Source organism: Labeo rohita, unplaced genomic scaffold, assembly GCF_022985175.1.
Source record: "Labeo rohita strain BAU-BD-2019 unplaced genomic scaffold, IGBB_LRoh.1.0 scaffold_1563, whole genome shotgun sequence".
NCBI lineage: Eukaryota > Metazoa > Chordata > Actinopteri > Cypriniformes > Cyprinidae > Labeo > Labeo rohita.
In genome coordinates, this window is record NW_026127740.1 from 1 (window position 1) to 17476 (window position 17476).

The following is a 17476-nucleotide window of genomic DNA, read 5'->3' on the forward strand; positions in this document are numbered from 1 at the left end:
TTGCCCATATTTTACCCATATGGTTTGACCAAGAGGGCCCCATATGTGTTTCCCCATTCAGAACCCATATAGAGGTAGCCTTTGTGGGTACCGCCTTGAGCCAGTGTAGGTAGCCTATATGGGACTGATTGTGTCTGCCCATTTTTTACCCATATGGTTTGACCGAGAGGGCCCCATATGTGTTTCCCCATTCAGAACCCATATAGAGGTAGCCTTTGTGGGTACTACCTTGGGCCCATGCAGGCAGCCTATATGGGATTAATTGTGTTTGCCCATGTCTAACCCATTTGTTAAACCCATATGGGCCCCATTTGTGTTGCCCATTTCAAGCCCAAGCACTCATTTCCCATTTGTGACCCAACTAGGTCCCACATAGGGAGCCCATCTGTTTTTGCCCATGTGGGACCTGCTTAGCTGACCCAAGTGGGCCCCAGATAAGATGCCTATTTTGGGACCATGCCCACTTGGTACCCATGTAGACCCAGCAGAAACCATGTGGGGCCCATGTATACATGTTGGCTGGGACTGTTGGGACTGTATTGGACAGGTGATGAGCAGTGCCTGGTTCTCTCCACACATACCGGTTAGAATTAAAGCCAAAAAGTTCTATCTTGCTCTCATCATACCAGAGAATCTTATTTCTCACCATCTTGGAGTCCCTCAGGTGTTTTTTAGCAAACTCCATGCGGGCTTTCATGTGTCTTGCACTGAGGAGAGGCTTCCGTCGGGCCACTCTGCCATAAAGCCCCGACTGGTGGAGGGCTGCAGTGATGGTTGACTTTCTACAACTTCCTCCCATCTCCCGACTGCATCTCTGGAGCTCAGCCACAGTGATCTTTGGGTTCTTCTTTACCTCTCTCACCAAGGCTCTTCTCCCCCGACAGCTCAGTTTGGCCAGACGGCCAGCTCTAGGAAGGGTTCTGGTCGTCCCAAACGTCTTCCATTTAAGGATTATGGAGGCCACTGTGTTCTTAGGAACCTTAAGTGCAGCAGAATTTTTTTTGTAACCTTGGCCAGATCTGTGCCTTGCCACAATTCTGTCTCTGAGCTCTTCAGGCAGTTCCTTTGACCTCATGATTCTCATTTGCTCTGACATGCACTGTGAGCTGTAAGGTCTTATATAGACAGGTGTGTGGCCTAATCAAGTCCAATCAGTATAATCAAACACAGCTGGACTCAAATGAAGGTGTAGAACCATCCCAAGGATGATCAGAAGAAATGGACAGCACCTGAGTTAAATATATGAGTGTCACAGCAAAGGGTCTGAATACTTAGGACCATGTGATATTTCAGTTTTCCTTTTTAATAAATCTGCAAAAATGTCAACAATTCTGTGTTTTTCTGTCAACGTGGGGTGCTGTGTGTACATTAATGAGGAAAAAAAAAATAAACTTAAATGATTTTAGCAAATGGCTGCAATATAACAAAGAGTGAAAAATTTAAGGGGGTCTGAATACTTTCCGTACCCACTGTATATATATATATATTGTGTGTGTGGTTGCATAAAATTATTTAGTCTTTTAAGGCATGTTTTGTACAGGTCTGCTAGTTGATACTGACCATTAGTAGAGCAGGATTGTACAGGTTTTTATTATGTGTATAAGTTGCTCTTAGTGTTGTTGATTGGGCTCGATTTGCACTGGGCAGAAAACGGAAGTTAAGTGCATGTGTGCTAAACTATCTTAACCACAACCTTTCTGAGTCTGACTAGATCTCAACAAATACCTGTATCTAATGAGAGAGTGAACTAATGGTAATTACATGTTTACTGTCTTATAAAATTACAGTAAAAACAAGTTTAGACAAGCTTTGCCAAAATAAACCAATTCATGACAGCTGAAATAAGCCACTGTTCAACTGTTGTAGGTGTTGCTATGCTGATGTCAGTCAGAATGGCTCCTCCTCTTCCTCTGATCTTCCTGCTCTTGATTCACAGTGAGTTGCTGCAACGTTTAGAAACACTCATAGAAATTTTGCATGAAGTTTTTCCCACTGATGTCCATGATGAAAAAGCTGCTGCTATTTTGTTCACTACATGAATTCTGTGTTTCAGGGGTTTCTAGTGCTGATTGGGGTGTGAGTTACAGTCATTCACACATCTGTGCACTAAAGAACTCATCAGTGATAATGAGGTGCAGTTATACATACCCTACTGGATATCAGATCATGAACGTGTTCTGGACCAAAACACACGATAAAAAAGCATCTGAAGAGTATCCAGATCTGTCTGAGGATCCTGAATACAGTCAGAGGCTTCAGTATCTGGGAGATAAACAGCAGAACTGCACCATCAGACTGAATCATGTGACACAGAAAGATTCACACATGTACTATTTCAGATTCACTACTAAAAAACGTGGCAAGAAACAGAATGTTACACCAGGAGTGAATCTTACTGTCACAGGTGACTTTCATGAGGTTTCACTCTTCTTCTGTGCATTATGTTGAATAATAATGAGTGTGTGACAGCAGCACTAGATATAATGTGTGTGTTGTGTTCAGATCTTCAGGTGGAGTCTCCTGAGAGAGTGACAGAAGGAGATTCAGTCCGTCTGACATGTAAAAGCAGCTGCACTCTGACTGACAGAGCAACATTCATCTGGTACAGAAACTCACAGCCATTAACTGAGAGAAGAGACAGAAACAATGAACTCCTGCTGCAGTCAGTCAGAAGAGAGGATGCAGGCAGATATAGCTGTGCTCTACATGGACACACTTACATCTCTCCTGCTGTTCATCTCAATGTCATGTGTGAGTACATTCATCAGTTCTTTTTAATCATTTTTGGAGTGTTTATGCAGTGTTTGAATAGAGCTGAGCCTCATGCATGCACAAATTTTTCAATACCGTGAAATGTCACAAAAACAGTAGAAAATAATCTGGTGGCCTCCAAACTCATTGGAGGGTCTCACTCTCAGATTCTGCAGTGACAAGTAAATAATTCTTTCACAAACCGTCACATTGCACCACCAGGGCTTTTTTTTTTTGTTTTTTTTTTTTTACATATAGCTTGTATGACTGCTTGCCATAGCTACACTTCAAAGAATGTCATAGACAGTCATTTTAATTCATTTTTGACATTTTTGGTCACAACATAATTAGTTTTGATGCGCTGAGTCAGTTTTGATAATGTTGAAAATGTTAAAGAAAAAAAGTAATAATGAAAAATGATTGTTTCAAATTTATGTAGGAGTGTTTACATTTTAAAGACACATGATGACAATTTCACTGTAAAAATCAATTTGTTGAGTCAACTTAAAATAATTTGTAACCTGGCCGCCTTAAAATTTTAAGTTCACTCAACTCAAAAAAAGTTTATTCAACCTGAAATGTTAAATTATACTAAGTGACAACTTAGATATTTGAGTTGAATCAACTTAAAATTTTAAGGCAGCTGGGTTACTTACACATCTGTTAAGTTTAGCAAACACAAATATCTAAGTTGTTACTTAGTACAACTTAACATTGCAAGTTGAGTAAACTTATTTTAGTTGACTCAACTTAAAATTTTAAGGCAGCCTAAAAACAGACTTTAGTCATATGAATGCTTGCAAATTATATATAAATTGTATGTTTGGATCTACACATTTAATTTTTGTCCTCTTTAGATGCACCAAAACGTGTCTCAGTGTCCATCAGTCCATCAGGTGAAATAGTGGAAGGAGATTCAGTGAATCTGAGCTGCAGCAGTGATTCAAACCCACCTGCAAAACTCGACTGGTTTAAAGGAAAAATGTTTGTAGCATCTGGAAGAATCTACAGCATCTCAAAGATCAGCTCTGATTACAGTGGAGAATACAAGTGCAAGTCCATCAATGAACATGGAGAGAAATACTCTTATGCTGTGACTTTAAACGTCATGTGTGAGTTAATGACGATGATTAACTGTGACAGCAAATTCCTTAAACATCAGTATGATTGTTAATTATGTAAATATTTTTGTTTGTTTTAGACCCACCTAGGAATGTCTCAGTGTCCATAAATGGATCTGCAGAAATACTGGGAGGGGATTCAGTGACTCTGATCTGCAGCAGTGATTCAAACCCACCTGCTCTGAACTTCAGCTGGTTTAAGGAGGATGAATCCTCATCTGTTGGATCTGGACAGAGTTTCAGTGCACTACAGAGTGGACGCTTCTACTGTGAGGCTCACAATCAACATGGATCTCAGAGATCAGATGCTGTTACTGTCATAGTCAAAGGTAGAGCAGCTCATTTACTCTTTCTAAAGTGAAGCAAGTGAATGTGTTAAGGTGTTTTGTGCTTTCGTCTGTGTTGTAGGACGTCTGGTGATATTGTACATGTCCATTGGAGTGGCTTGTGGAGCTGCAGTTATCATCATGATGTTGCTGATTCGGTACGATGTGTGTAGTATTTGATCACAGGTTAACCTCATTTATAACCTTCAGTAAAGGGAAAAAACAGTTGTCATGGTATCTTTCTATAAATATTAATTCTGTTGGAAGAATTTTTATTATTTTTTTTTAATTTTAGGATCGCAATTTCATTGGTATTGACCAATAAAATATTATCAAATGCATCAGAGGTCAATATTGTTTTAATACAACATATTAATTCTGTTAACCTACACTGTAAAAAAAAATCCGTAAAATGTACGGTAAAAAACCGGCAGCTGTGGTTACCAGAGTTTTACTGTAAAAGTTACGGTAGCAACGTTTAACATTTTACAGTTTTCACTTAAATTGACAGGTAAATACTGTAATTTCATTAACTGATATAATGTTAATTTACCAACTTATTGAAGTACTGAAATCTGTTTTGTACCTTTGTAATACACTGATAACCACCAAAAGCAGGTGGTGATGAGAAAGTCGCATGATGAACGAAAGCTCATCGCAAACAGCTTTTAAATATTAACATACATAGAAGATGCACAGTGTCAATCACACAATCACTAAACACCATCATGGTAACACACATGAAACTGAAATAATGCAATAAACATTAATTTAACAACATTAGATGTAACATACAACCCTATTGTACAAAACTAAGTAAAAACTAAGAAGAAAGAGTTATTTCAACAATAACTCTTTTACTGTTAACCATTTAACATGTTTTTACTGTAGCATTTTTACAGTTTTTTACTGTTAAATTCACCGGCATTTTTTACAGTGTATTTATTATTTCCAAGGAGAAGCAAAATGAAAAAGAGAAAAGACACACTTGAAACTCAGGTGAGAAAAATGAGTTTAGTAATCAATAGTCTCATCAGTAAAAGAACTAGTAACTAAAAATCTGAATGCATTTGTGACTGTTTATATTGATATTATAAGCATTAGTTATTTATGTTGTCTCTACATTTGTTCCTGTTTCTTAAATGTCAAAGATGAATATTTCCAAACCTGATCATGACAGACATTCAACATCTGATGTTGAGTCACATGAACCTTTGTATGGGAATGTACAGGTAAGTTGTTGTTATAGTCTGTTGATGTGAACAGTAATGCCATTGTTATAGGTGAACTAATAGTTATCAAATGTTTTTTTTTTTTTCATTCAATTTTGTATCTATTCATTTTTTTTTCTTTAACGCCAAGATTAATCATTCCAAACCTTGTGACATTGAGATGACTGAACCTGTGTATGAGAATACAACAGTAAGTGTTTCCACTCATTGTCCTGAATATCAATTTCACTCTGAATGTCTATTGACTAGGTATATTGTCCAGATATTTGAAGTGTATGATGTTTTAATGTATTAATTTACTTCCTTTCTTTCAGGGTGACAGGCCGTAGTGTTTGGGACACGTGGCAAAACATTTTACAGCCTTTTTCTGTCTCTCTGTCAGTGGAGCCCTGAATGTAGTGTGCGCAGTAGTGTCTTGATTTACATAAACTAATTTAGCAGTTAGTTTCATCCAAAGTGACTTACAAATGTTAAAGTTGTTGTAATTCTATTTGACTGTAGTAAAGCATAAACATATTGTATGAATTAGTAGGAAAACAATCTTCATTTACAACAATCAAAAACTACATCTAAAAACTAATATAATCATGTAAGATCTCTTTGTATTTAAAGTTTTACATATTTTGTCTAGTCAGTGTTTTTAAATATATTATGTATTTGCCCTTTTATTAAACTGTATTGTAGTACTGCAGCTTGTGATTACAGTTTTTCCTGTGTATTTATACGTGTTTGATCAGCAGATGTGTGCAGCGTTCAGAACATTGGAGTCAGGCATCACATAGTCTCTTTGCAGTTCACGACTGCAAAAGGCCACGTTCACACTGTCAGTTTTTGAAACTGACAACGACATTTACTTACATTTGAGAGTCTCGAAATGTCCCGTTCACAAAGAAGCTCAGTCGTTTTTTGAATACCGTCTGTATGAACGTGCAACAGGAGTCAAGCCCGTACTCCTTACACTCTAAAAAACGCTGGGTTGTTTTTTCAACCCAAATGCTGGGTTGAGACCGCTGGGTAAGAAAGTTGGGTTAATTTAACCCAATTTTGGGTTAAAACTGGTCTTAATTTATAACCCAGCGGTGCTGGGTTAGGAACGCGGACTCGAGAGAGAGCAGGCACGTCGTGTCCACCGTACGTCAAAAAGTGCGAGAAGCGGCCATTTTCTCAGCGTCTGCAGATGGAAGCGAGTGAAGGACGATTTTCGGTAAGTAAAGATTAAAAATGTAAAATCATCATTCATTATGTGTGTCCGGGAGTATTTTGAGACTTAATGGAACGCGGGAAAAGTCGGAAAAGAGCTTTTATTGTAAAATACGCTGACGCGGTTTTCTCCTCAGAAATAGTCTTAACGGCCTCTTCTACTGAACGGAAGAGATGGCTTTAATACAACGTCTGTGAGTTTCATATGTCATATTTACACAAGATTTAGGTGTTAATAGAGGAGCGTTAACCGATTTACATTCATAAACTTTTTTTTTCCCGCGATTAAACTGAAAGTAGTTTCCTAAAGAAAACGGCGTCGTGTAATGAAGACTAGCTTAATGATTTTAAGGCTCATTAAGTTTTAATTGTTAAAAGTAATGTTGCATTTAATATTTCAGACTTGTTGAGCTTCGAGTCTTCATTGTGCCGCGGTGGGAGTTAACGACACGGAAGACCGCGAGTGAGAGGAGGCGATCGGCTCGACTTCTTCAGAAGAGACGGAAAGACGGTACAAGGCAAGTAAAGGTCAAAATTCCATATAATATCACCTTTTTTTGACTATTAGTAAAAGAATGGTTGTATTTTTTTAGAGATTGAAAGCCAGAGACATAGGAGAGCTTCATTCTTTCAGGATTAATACGAGTTATTTTTAGATAATGCATGTTTCTGTTGTCTTCTGCCTGTTTACTTCACATTTTGATACAACAACAGTATGATGACTTGTTCACATTTATTTAAACCATTGATGTCCGTTTTTTGCAGAACTCAACTTTGGGGCTAACACCACAGGCACCTACTTGTATGAGGAGGCAATTTTTCTGAGCTTTAGAAAAGAGGGAAAGGCGATTTAAGGCAAGTAAAGGTAATAATTTAATGTTATCTTTTATTTGATTTATTTATTTATTTATTTGTCTAAGAGTAAAAATATGTTTTATGTAGATGTTCAAAGCCAGAATCAGGATAGATTCATTCTTTTTTGATTGATACGAGCTTTTTGTAGAAAATAAATGTTTCCATTGTCTTCTGCCTGTTTACTTAATATTTTGATGCAAAAATAGTATGATTACTTGTTCACATTTTAATTAAATAATTGATGTGCGTATTTTTCATTGCAGAACTCAAACCAGCTCTGGAGTTAACGGCACGGAAGGCCGCGCGTGAGAGGAGGCGATCTCCTCAGCTTCTTCAGAAGAGAGGGAAAGACAGTATAAGGCAAGTAAAGGTCATAATGTCATAATTCCATATTATATTTTTTTTTTGACTAGTAGTAAAAGAATGTTTATTTTTTTGTAGATGTTGAAAGCCGGAGACATAGGAGAGCTTAATTCTTTCAGGATTGATGTGAGTATTTTTGAAAATACATGTTTCTGTTGTCTCCTGTTTGTTTGCTTCACATTTTGAACAGTATGATGACATGTTCACATTTTATTTAAACCATTGGTGTTCGTGTTTTTCATTGCAGAACTCAAACCAACTTTGGAGTTAACAACACAGAAGCCTACTTGTGTGAGGAGGTGATCTTCTCAGCTGCTTCATAAGAGAGGGAAAGGCGGTTAAAAGCAAGTAAAGGTTATAATGTCATGTAATCAGGGTTTTTTTTTTTTTTTTTTTTTTTTTTGTCTAAGAGTAAAAAAACATTTTATGTAGGTGAGCCAGAGACATTATGTAGAAAGCCAGAGACATAGGTGAGCGCTTAATTCTTTTGAGATTGATGCAGGTTTTTTCTAGAAAATACATGTTTCTGTTGTCTCCTGTTTGTTTGCTTCACATTTTGAACAGTATGATGACTTGTTCACATTTTAATTAAACCGCTGATGTCTGTGTTTTTAATTGCAGAACCTAAACCAACTTTGGAGTTAATGACGCAGAATCCTGCTTGTGTGAGGCGGTGATCGTCTCAGCTCGTTCATAAGAGAGGGAAAGGTGGTTTAAGGCAAGTAAAGGTCATAATTTTTTTTGTTTTGTTTTGTTTTTGTTTGACTAAGTGTAAAATAATGTTTTATGTAGAGGTTAAAAGGCCAGAGACATAAGAGAGCTTCATTCTTTTAAGATTGATGGGAATTATGTTTTAGAAAATAAATGTTACCGTTGTCTGCTACTGTAGTATTCTAAAGCACTGTGGTAGACAAGGACAATAAACAACCACACAATATGGTTGAAATAATAAAACAGTCTAGTTACCCATCCTTACAGAATTGGATGCACCTCTGTTTGAAAATGGTTACATTTGAACTAAATGTTTTCTTTTTTAAATGTTTTCTCTTTTAGGCCACTGATGAAGAGCAGGTGGTGACTGGGATGAATGCTGGACAAAGAGGAGAAATGATCTTTCCCCCAAACTGATGCAACAGTGGTTTTAAAGGAGGAGGCCACCCTGGATAATGTCAAAGATGTTGCACGCCTTTGCTGAGCTGATGGGACTTCATGACTACATCAACTATCTTAAAGAGATAATGAAAATTGGCAGTGATGCATTTTCTGTATGTGATCATGGACTATGAAACAAACCGTAAGTGTATAGTCTAAAAACAAAATGTCAAATGCTTGTTCTGTGTTGTTCAGTAGAAATGGAGTTCACATTCATTCATACACATGCTCACAATACTTCACACATTTGCTTGTGTTAAATGTTATAATGTCAGGGTTAATGTTGTGGTTTTATTTTTAGTTTGTTTAAAAAAAAAAAAAAAAAAAGAAACTATTAACTAATTGTACAATTATTGTAAAGTAGTGTTTTTGTACAGTAGTTGGTAACGCTTTAGATTACAACCCGCAAAGAACTACGTAAGTAAACTGAATTTACGGTGTATGTTTCTGTAATTATAGTGTACCTATAAAGAACGTACATGTAGGTATAAGGGAACAAAATGTTATATTTGGGTAATAAGGGGATAACAAACCAGATATTCAACCTGCAAAGAACTACATAAGTATACTGAATTTACGGTGTACGTTTCTGTAATTATAGTGCACCTATTAAAGAACGTACATGTAGGTATAAGAGAACAATATGTTACGTTTTGGTAATAGAGAGTAACAACCAGATATACAACCTGCAAAGAACTGCGTAAGTAAACTAAAGTTACGGTGAATTTTTCGTATTTATATTGTACCTACGTGTAAGTATAAGGGAACAATAGGTTATGTTTGGGTAATAAGGGGGTAGCAAACAGATATGCAAATAATTTATAATGGATTAATTTAAAAAACTTAACAGGTACCTTTTCTATTAAATCGTAAGTTTGGTGTATCTATACGTAAGCTTTTTAAAATTACTGGGAAATTATACTCTTGTTCCATGTAGTTACAGGGTAAGTGTGCCATCTGCGGGCTGTAAATTAAAGTGGCGACTGTTCCCCTTGTTCAACGAAGTTACAGGGTACAACACGTATAACAACGCGACGTAAAATGTGGTTCTACAAAATGTACATTTATTTACATTTTTACAAACATTAAATGTACAATACTGACATATTTACATCATCTAAACATTTAACGTTTACTTAATATGAAATTATAACATTTAACTCTGTTCTGTGTGATTTCTGTTGCCAGCTCGTTTCCAAGAATAGGTCTACATAATGTTATCATGACTACACGGTAAACCCTTAAAATAAATAATATTTCTGCAATCGTTTAATCATTCATGTAATATTAACTTCGTTTGCCGTGGTGGAACACAAAGGCGTTTTCTCTAACATGCTGTGACTAACAATAGAACCATAAAATACACCGAACACGCATCATAATTACAAATTAAACCATTTTATTTGTGTGCTGTAACCCAGATCTTCAGAATCCATACGATTTGCGAGGACCAGAACCAAATTCAAGGCTTTGTCCGGCGATCTTCATCTCCATCTCTAGCAGCGAGTCCAGCAGCAACAGCCATAAACCCGTGCTAAAGTGCATTTTGCGACAGGAAAATCGGACGTTCATTGGCTCTCGCCTGCATTCGTCACAGATTACGACATGCCGTGTTTCTGGTGAGATGTGTTGGAATGACGCGCGGGCGCCTTCGAGGAGTGGATCAAGACAATAATCTGGATAATATTTTCAGCGATTAACAATTTAAATTCTGCTCTCATCCTACTGCACCTCAAACCTACTGTATTCCTCCAGAGAGGACTGCGGCTGCAAACGCATCGTTATTTGGATTACTTTTTGTATGGCTGTTGACATTTTTGCAATAAATAAATGATTGTGATTGCACTTTCCTGTTTTTTTATATTTTTATAACTGTTCAGTCATAGTTAACTTTAGGTTTAGAGGTAGAAGTGGGATTAGCGACTATAAAAAAATATTTTTAGATATATTTTCAGATTGTGTGTTTATGTATTGAACCTACCCTGTAACTTCCTTGAACAAGAGGGGAACAATCGCCACTTTAATTTACAACCCGCAGAGGGCACACTTACCCTGTAACTACATGGAACAAGAGTATAATTTCCCAGTAATTTTAAAAAGCTTACGTATAGATACACCAAACTTACGATTTAATAGAACAGGTACCTGTTAAGTTTTTTTTAAATTAATCCATTATAAATTATTTGTATATCTGTTTTCTACCCCGTTATTACCCAAACGTAACATATTGTTCCCTTATACTTACACGTAGGTGCAATATAAATACGAAACATACACTGTAACTTCAGTTTACTAGCGCAGTTCTTTGCAGGTTGTATATCTGGTTGTTACCCCCGAATTACCAAAACGTAACATAGCCTATTGTTCTCTTATACCTACACATACGTACTAATAGGAACACTATAGTTACAGAAACGTACACCGTAAATTCAGTATACTTATGTAGTTCTTTGCAGGTTAAATATCTGGTTTGTTATCCCCTTATTACCCAAATATAACATATTGGTCCCTTATACCTACATGTACGTTCTTTATAGGTACACTATAATTACAGAAACATACACCGTAAATTCAGTTTACTTACGTAGTTCTTTGCGGGTTGTAATCTAAAGCGTTACCCAGTAGTTTTATACAATATACAGAATTTACCAGACAAAATAGTCAGCAGATATTCAGTGCTTCATTTATAAACTCTGTACCTGCTAATGCCATACTTTTTCTGCATTTTTCACATGCATGTTACTTTTGAATGTTTTCTCTTGTTGTAGTTTATAATAAACATTTATCTTTTGATAGTCATTCTGTGTGTGTTAAAGTGATTTTATAATGATCAAGATTTGTAGATTTAATGCCTAGCTCAATTTTGGGTTCATTTTAGCCTAGCAGTGTAGTAATTTTAAACCATAAAAAAAGCAACCCAGCATGCTGGGTCAATAATTCAACCCAACTTGCTGGGTCAAAACAACCCAGCGTTGGGTTCGTCCCTCTTTTACCCAGCGCTGGGTTGCCAAAATAACCCAAATTGGGTTGTTTTTAACCCAGCATTTTTTAGAGTGTACCAGTAACTAGTGTTGGGTTCGAGTCCACCTAAGTCGAGTCCGAGTCTTTAACCTATCGAGTCGTCGAGTCCGAGTCTGAGTCCAAAATGGGCCGAGTTGGACTCAAGTCCGAGTCCCAAAGGGCCGAGTCCGAGTCGAATCCAAGTCCAAGGAAACACTACTGTTTGTCAGTGTCTTAACATTGTTTTAACCCAGGGGTGCCCAAACTCAGTCCTGGAGGGAGGTGTCCTACAGATTTTAGCTCCAGCCCCAATTAGACACACCTGAACCAGCTAATCAAGCTCTTATTAGGCATACTAGAAACCCCCTGGCAGGTGTGTTGAGGCAAGTTGGAGCTAAACCAAGGACCAGGACCAAGTTTGGACACCCCGGTTTTTAACCTTTACAACTAGAAAAACGCAAATGTCAGTTGAAATGTAAGAAAAGCAAACCTCTTGTGGATCTTGCCATTTTGATTTTTGATTTCAGGACATCTCATAATTAGTGTCCATGCTCTGCTTAGCAAACTTAAAGTCATGTAACAGAAGTTATGGCTGACCTAATGTTACATATTTTAGAGTGAAACAGGTTTTAGAATGTGAGAAATTATAGGGCGGGACTTGACTTTATTCATTGTTATAGTAAATGTATAAATTCAAGGGTGGGGGTAAAGGAGTAGGTATCTTGGTGAATGGGACCTTAAGAGCAGAAAATGCACCTCTTTTATTTCTGATTAATTGTGTGTTTTGGGTTTTATATGACATTTTTTTTTTTTTTCCTTGGATGAAAATGAGGCTGTGAGGGATAAACCTAGTCTTTACAATGGCACACACTGTGTATAAAGCCCTACATATACTTTCCATAAGTCACAGCAAACTTACATCTGTTTTATTTTTGAATGTATTTATAGTTACATTAATTACAATAAATTACATTATATAAGGAATAAATGATAGTGGGCCATTGAATTATTAGAAAATCATGCACCAAGGTGGTTTTGGACCCATAAAAACTACTGCTGCAAAGATTATTCTTATTATTATAAGAAATTATTTTTCTTTGAAGCTAGAAACTGCCACAATGTTTAAAAAATAATAATAATAATTTCAATATAGCAAAAACTAATCAACTAATGTAATAAAACATTCTCAAGCTTAATGAAGGCAAGTGAACACTCCAAGTATTACTTAATCAAAATACAAAAAAAAAAAAAAAATAGAATCTTTTTGAAAATAGTATAATAATATAATTTTTTTTTATAGGTAGGTCTATATAAAGGCTACAGAAATAGACTACTAGACATTTCATGATGTAATAAATGTTAAAATAAAACAGCAAAATCTTCACTGTATACATTAAAAATGTTTATTAATCAAAGTTAATAAGTGATTCAGTCAAGAAAAAGGAGAGATTCTCTCTTTTTCTTTTGTCGTTTGTTTAATTTTTATGACGTCGGCGGCGGCTGCAGGTTTACGCTGCTGTCGCTTTAAGATCTGACGCACAGATCAAATATTTTGACACGTCAGTATTTCTCCCAACTGTTCAGGTTTACTTAAGACAAAACCGACTTCATTTACATGAATAGTCTCCAAGACGATCATGTGTGTTGCAATAACAGAACCTATTAGAAGCGAAAGAGAACTCGACATTCACACACTGACTAAAGCGGCTTTCACACCAAATGTGAAAAGCGCTGCGCTATGAAACCCATTCATTTCAGTGGCTTGCACGAGGACGGTTTGTTGCTGCGTTGACCAAAGCAACAAACACCACTGGCGTGAAGTTCAAATTAGTTGAATTTTTTTGCAGCTGCGCTCTGAAGGGTTGCGCTGAACCCAGCGGCCAGCGCAGTGATTTCCACGTTCGGTGTGAAATCCGCTTGAGAGGCGCGTTCTGTGAGCGCGCTTTGAGTGTGTGCGCACATAAACTTTCAAGTAGCCTACTGGAAAAGACTTAAAATCACATGCAAATACTAAATATCTCTTTTGTGATAATGCATCCAGTCAGTGACATTTCCGTCAACTTTCTCCAAAAGGCTCGAGTCCGAGTCAAGTCCGAGTAAAAATGCATCCGAGTCCGTGACAAGTCCGAGTCACCTAAAAATTGTACCCGAGACCCGACTCGAGTCCGAGTACAAGTCGGAGTACCCCAACTCTACCAGTAACCATAGCGACAGTCACCAAAGCAATATTAAAGATGGTGACGTCCATAAAACTGAAAGTATTACCACTTTCTGACACAACAAGAGTCCAGTCGAGCGGCAAGTTCATCCATCAAATCATCATTAATGACAGCAGCATTTGGCGGAACATTTGAGCCGTGCGCAGAACACAAAACTGACAGGAGGGAGCTGCTCCGGTGGAGACTGGATATACAACTTTCAGATGACACACAGCTCATTACTCCATCACTGTAAGTTACAGAAACCACACATGAAAGCACGCAACACACAGAGAGCGGCTCTCTCGCACTGAATGACCTGACAGACAACTAGTTGTCCAGTCCTGTTCTGGGGCCAGTTGCATAAAAGGTTTAGACTTGTCTTAAAAATTTGTCATCTAATTTCTTTCTATAAGTCTGGTCAAAATGTGTAAAAAACCGGTTACATAAAAACTTAGATTAGTCTAAGTTGAATCCAAAATATATGACTGATTACCCCTTAGTTAACTGCTAGTTGTTCAAACTAGTTCTTAAGACACTGTCTTAACACAGAGGCTAAGTTTATGCAACTGGCCCCTGTTCACACAACGCGTGTGTTCCGAGAATGAATGCGGTTGTGAGTCCTGAAAATTTACGGGTGTGAGTTTGGTTATAGAATACGGTTGTCACACCCGTAAATAACTGTCCTGTGTGTGAATGTAACTGTATTAAAGGAGAAGTCCACTTCCAGAACAACAATTCACAAATAATTTACTCACCTCCTTGTCATCCAAGATGTTCATGTCTTTCTGTCTTCAGTCGTAAAGAAATTATGTTTTTTGAGGAAAGCATTTCAGGATTTTTCTTCATATAATGGACTTCAGTTGTGCCCACAATTTTGAACTTCCAAAATGTAGTTTAAATGCAGCTTCAAAGGTCTCTAAACGATCCCAGCCGAGGAAGAAGGGTCTTATCTTATTGAAACGATTAGTCATTTTTTCATGACATTTTTACATTCTGTATGTCTACAGAAGCTCAGAAGAGGTTCAGATGTTGATGTTTTATTGGTCAAGGGGGGGAGGGATTGATGCCACCATAATTGTGGTCAGTGTTTGCTTTAGTTGGGCTCTTGACCCTTTTACTTTTTAGCATTTTAGCAATTTGATTCTAAGCAATTATAATATTGTTTCACAGTAAACATTTGTGCAATGCTGAAAAAAAAGCTAGAAATAGTAAATTGTCTTATGACATCATTTTAACCAATAAAACCAACATCTGTTCTTCTGTTAATTCTCAATAAGAACTTTTGTGGACGTGTGACAGAAATAAAGTCTGGTTAAAATCTGATTAATAATGAGTGAAAATTAGTTTTCTGGTTAAAGACTGGTTTCTATGTAGTTTACTGAAGGCTGAGGTTGGGTAGCACTATTAAAACTTGTTCTGGCCCAGTTCAGGGCTGGTTATAAGTTACTATACGAGTGTAACTGCTTGCTTGGCCCAGAGCTGGGCCAGATGTCAATTGCTATGTGTGTACAACACACTCACAGAGTGAGCAGAGTAATTTCACCAACAGTGAACAAATTTTAACAATCTGTGTGAATGTGTTTCACTTGTCTTATTTCTGTTGCAGCCACACAGTGAGACGCCACAGTACTATGAAACACAACTATACTCATCTTTCGTCTCATCGTTGGACACCCACATCACAACACCTGATAAAAAAAACAAACAAACAAAAAAAAAAAACAAAGAAACAAAAAACACCTCTTTAGAGTTTCCATTCTGCTGTGAAGTGATGTTTCTCAAAGATCCCGTACAAAGTAATGCATTATTAGCTTGTGTGATGAACAGTGTGAGTGTATTTAATAAACTAGAGTTAATAAACAAAAAAAGTTTTGAATTGTGCTGATTTGGCTCTAGAGGGCGATGATCACACAGCAAACACCTGCACTGAAAACATTGAAAACACACACGATATGCTAATGTTTCCTGCAATGTTTTAATAGCTAGGCCTACTTTAAGACATAAACCCGAATAATAAGTTGACTATACACAAATATAAAGCATGCATGTTGTACTCTGAACACAACCTTCTTTTTTTCTGTTAGCTACACAAACAAAAAAAGTGTATATATGAACCATAAAAGCTGTATAACCATAGAAGTTTAGAACGTTGTATTTAAATTATAATGTAGATTGCCCTTTTATTAAATTATATTGTACTAGCAGCCGTGAAATATTGTATTTATTGTATTTATTTTGCTCACTTAAGATGTGCGAATGAAATAAATTGTTTGCAAAAAGTCTGTTTGTGTGTGTATGTGTGTGTGTTGTGTTGTGTTAATTTTGATAATCCGTTAATTGCATATTAAAATAACCAGCAGAGTCGCAACCATGTGTATTCAGTTGCATGTACACGTTTGACCAGCAGATGTCCTCAGCGTGCGGTGATCGAAACAGTGAAAAACCATTTTACAAAATTATTCAAAAAGCCTTCATCACATTAAAAAAAACGTACCCTTACATTCTCATACACATGCTCATTCATCTCAAAATCATAACTTTTATGTCTGTTATGATATGGACTGGAATGATTAATCTTTGACATGGAATAAAAGCATAAAAAGAAAATAAAATCAATCAGTAAATAAATGTATATAACCAGCTCAGTGCATTCAGGCTTTCAGTTCTTGATTTACCAGTTCATTTACCTCATCAATACACAACTGATAACCAAACTCATTTTCTGACTACTTTAGCTTTCACAGCCTTTTGCCTTTTTTAATGACTTCTGCTGATTGTATTTAGGCTTCAGAATTCATAAAAGCCGTTCATTTCTGAAGATTTTAATGAACAAAACTTTAAATTTTCACATAGCTTATTTGCTGCAAATAATTAATACTGAATCCACTAAGCGCCCTCTACAAGAGAAACATTCCAAGGTCAACCAAACAAATACCATTTGATATAAATGGATAGTTTTCTCTACTACATTCAAAGTAAATCTGCCTTCCTACAGATGTCACAGCAACAGGTCTGTGACGTCAGCACTCGTCTGTCTGTTTCTCATTGGGGTCACATGATCACACAATCAACACTAAATAGATGCTGCTGTAAGTTTGGACACGCCTTGTTTTCTCACATCAGTTATTGCTACAGTTATTGCTATTTTTTTTTTTTTTTCCTCAGGAAGAGATTAAATATGCATGTAAGTTGATAATAAGCATCCCTACAGAATGACAAAGTTTCTAAGGTTTCATCAAGTGTCCACCCATTTTATGATGTTAGTCTGATGTCGT

At 36.7% G+C, this 17476-nt stretch overlaps 1 protein-coding gene and 1 long non-coding RNA gene across 2 annotated transcripts; both read left to right on the forward strand.

Annotated features, from left to right (window-relative positions):
* Window positions 1-1687: 1687 nt before the first annotated feature.
* Window positions 1688-6880, forward strand: LOC127158554 (B-cell receptor CD22-like). Its single transcript, XM_051101635.1, has 12 exons — window positions 1688-1753; window positions 1867-1935; window positions 2054-2404; window positions 2503-2751; window positions 3609-3863; window positions 3953-4201; window positions 4281-4356; window positions 5155-5197; window positions 5350-5430; window positions 5561-5679; window positions 6508-6634; window positions 6860-6880. Exons 2-12 carry the CDS (start codon window positions 1875-1877, stop codon window positions 6878-6880), a joined length of 1632 nt encoding a protein of 543 aa, XP_050957592.1. The 5' UTR covers window positions 1688-1753; window positions 1867-1874.
* A 1044-nt stretch (window positions 6881-7924) lies between these two features.
* Window positions 7925-8243, forward strand: LOC127158555 (uncharacterized). Its single transcript, XR_007826182.1, has 2 exons — window positions 7925-7974; window positions 8096-8243. It is a non-coding gene; the product is annotated as an uncharacterized LOC127158555 (long non-coding RNA).
* Window positions 8244-17476: the final 9233 nt, after the last annotated feature.

What these genes read in the sequence shown, in the direction of transcription:
- LOC127158554 (XM_051101635.1), top strand. Translation starts at nt 1,875, where the DNA reads ATGCTGATGTCAGTCAGAATGGCTCCTCCTCTTCCTCTGATCTTCCTG. An exon ending in AGTGAATCTTACTGTCACAG is followed by an intron (nt 2,405 to 2,502) that starts GTGACTTTCATG and finishes TGTTGTGTTCAG; the next exon opens with ATCTTCAGGTGGAGTCTCCT. An exon ending in ATCATGATGTTGCTGATTCG is followed by an intron (nt 4,357 to 5,154) that starts GTACGATGTGTG and finishes ATTATTTCCAAG; the next exon opens with GAGAAGCAAAATGAAAAAGA.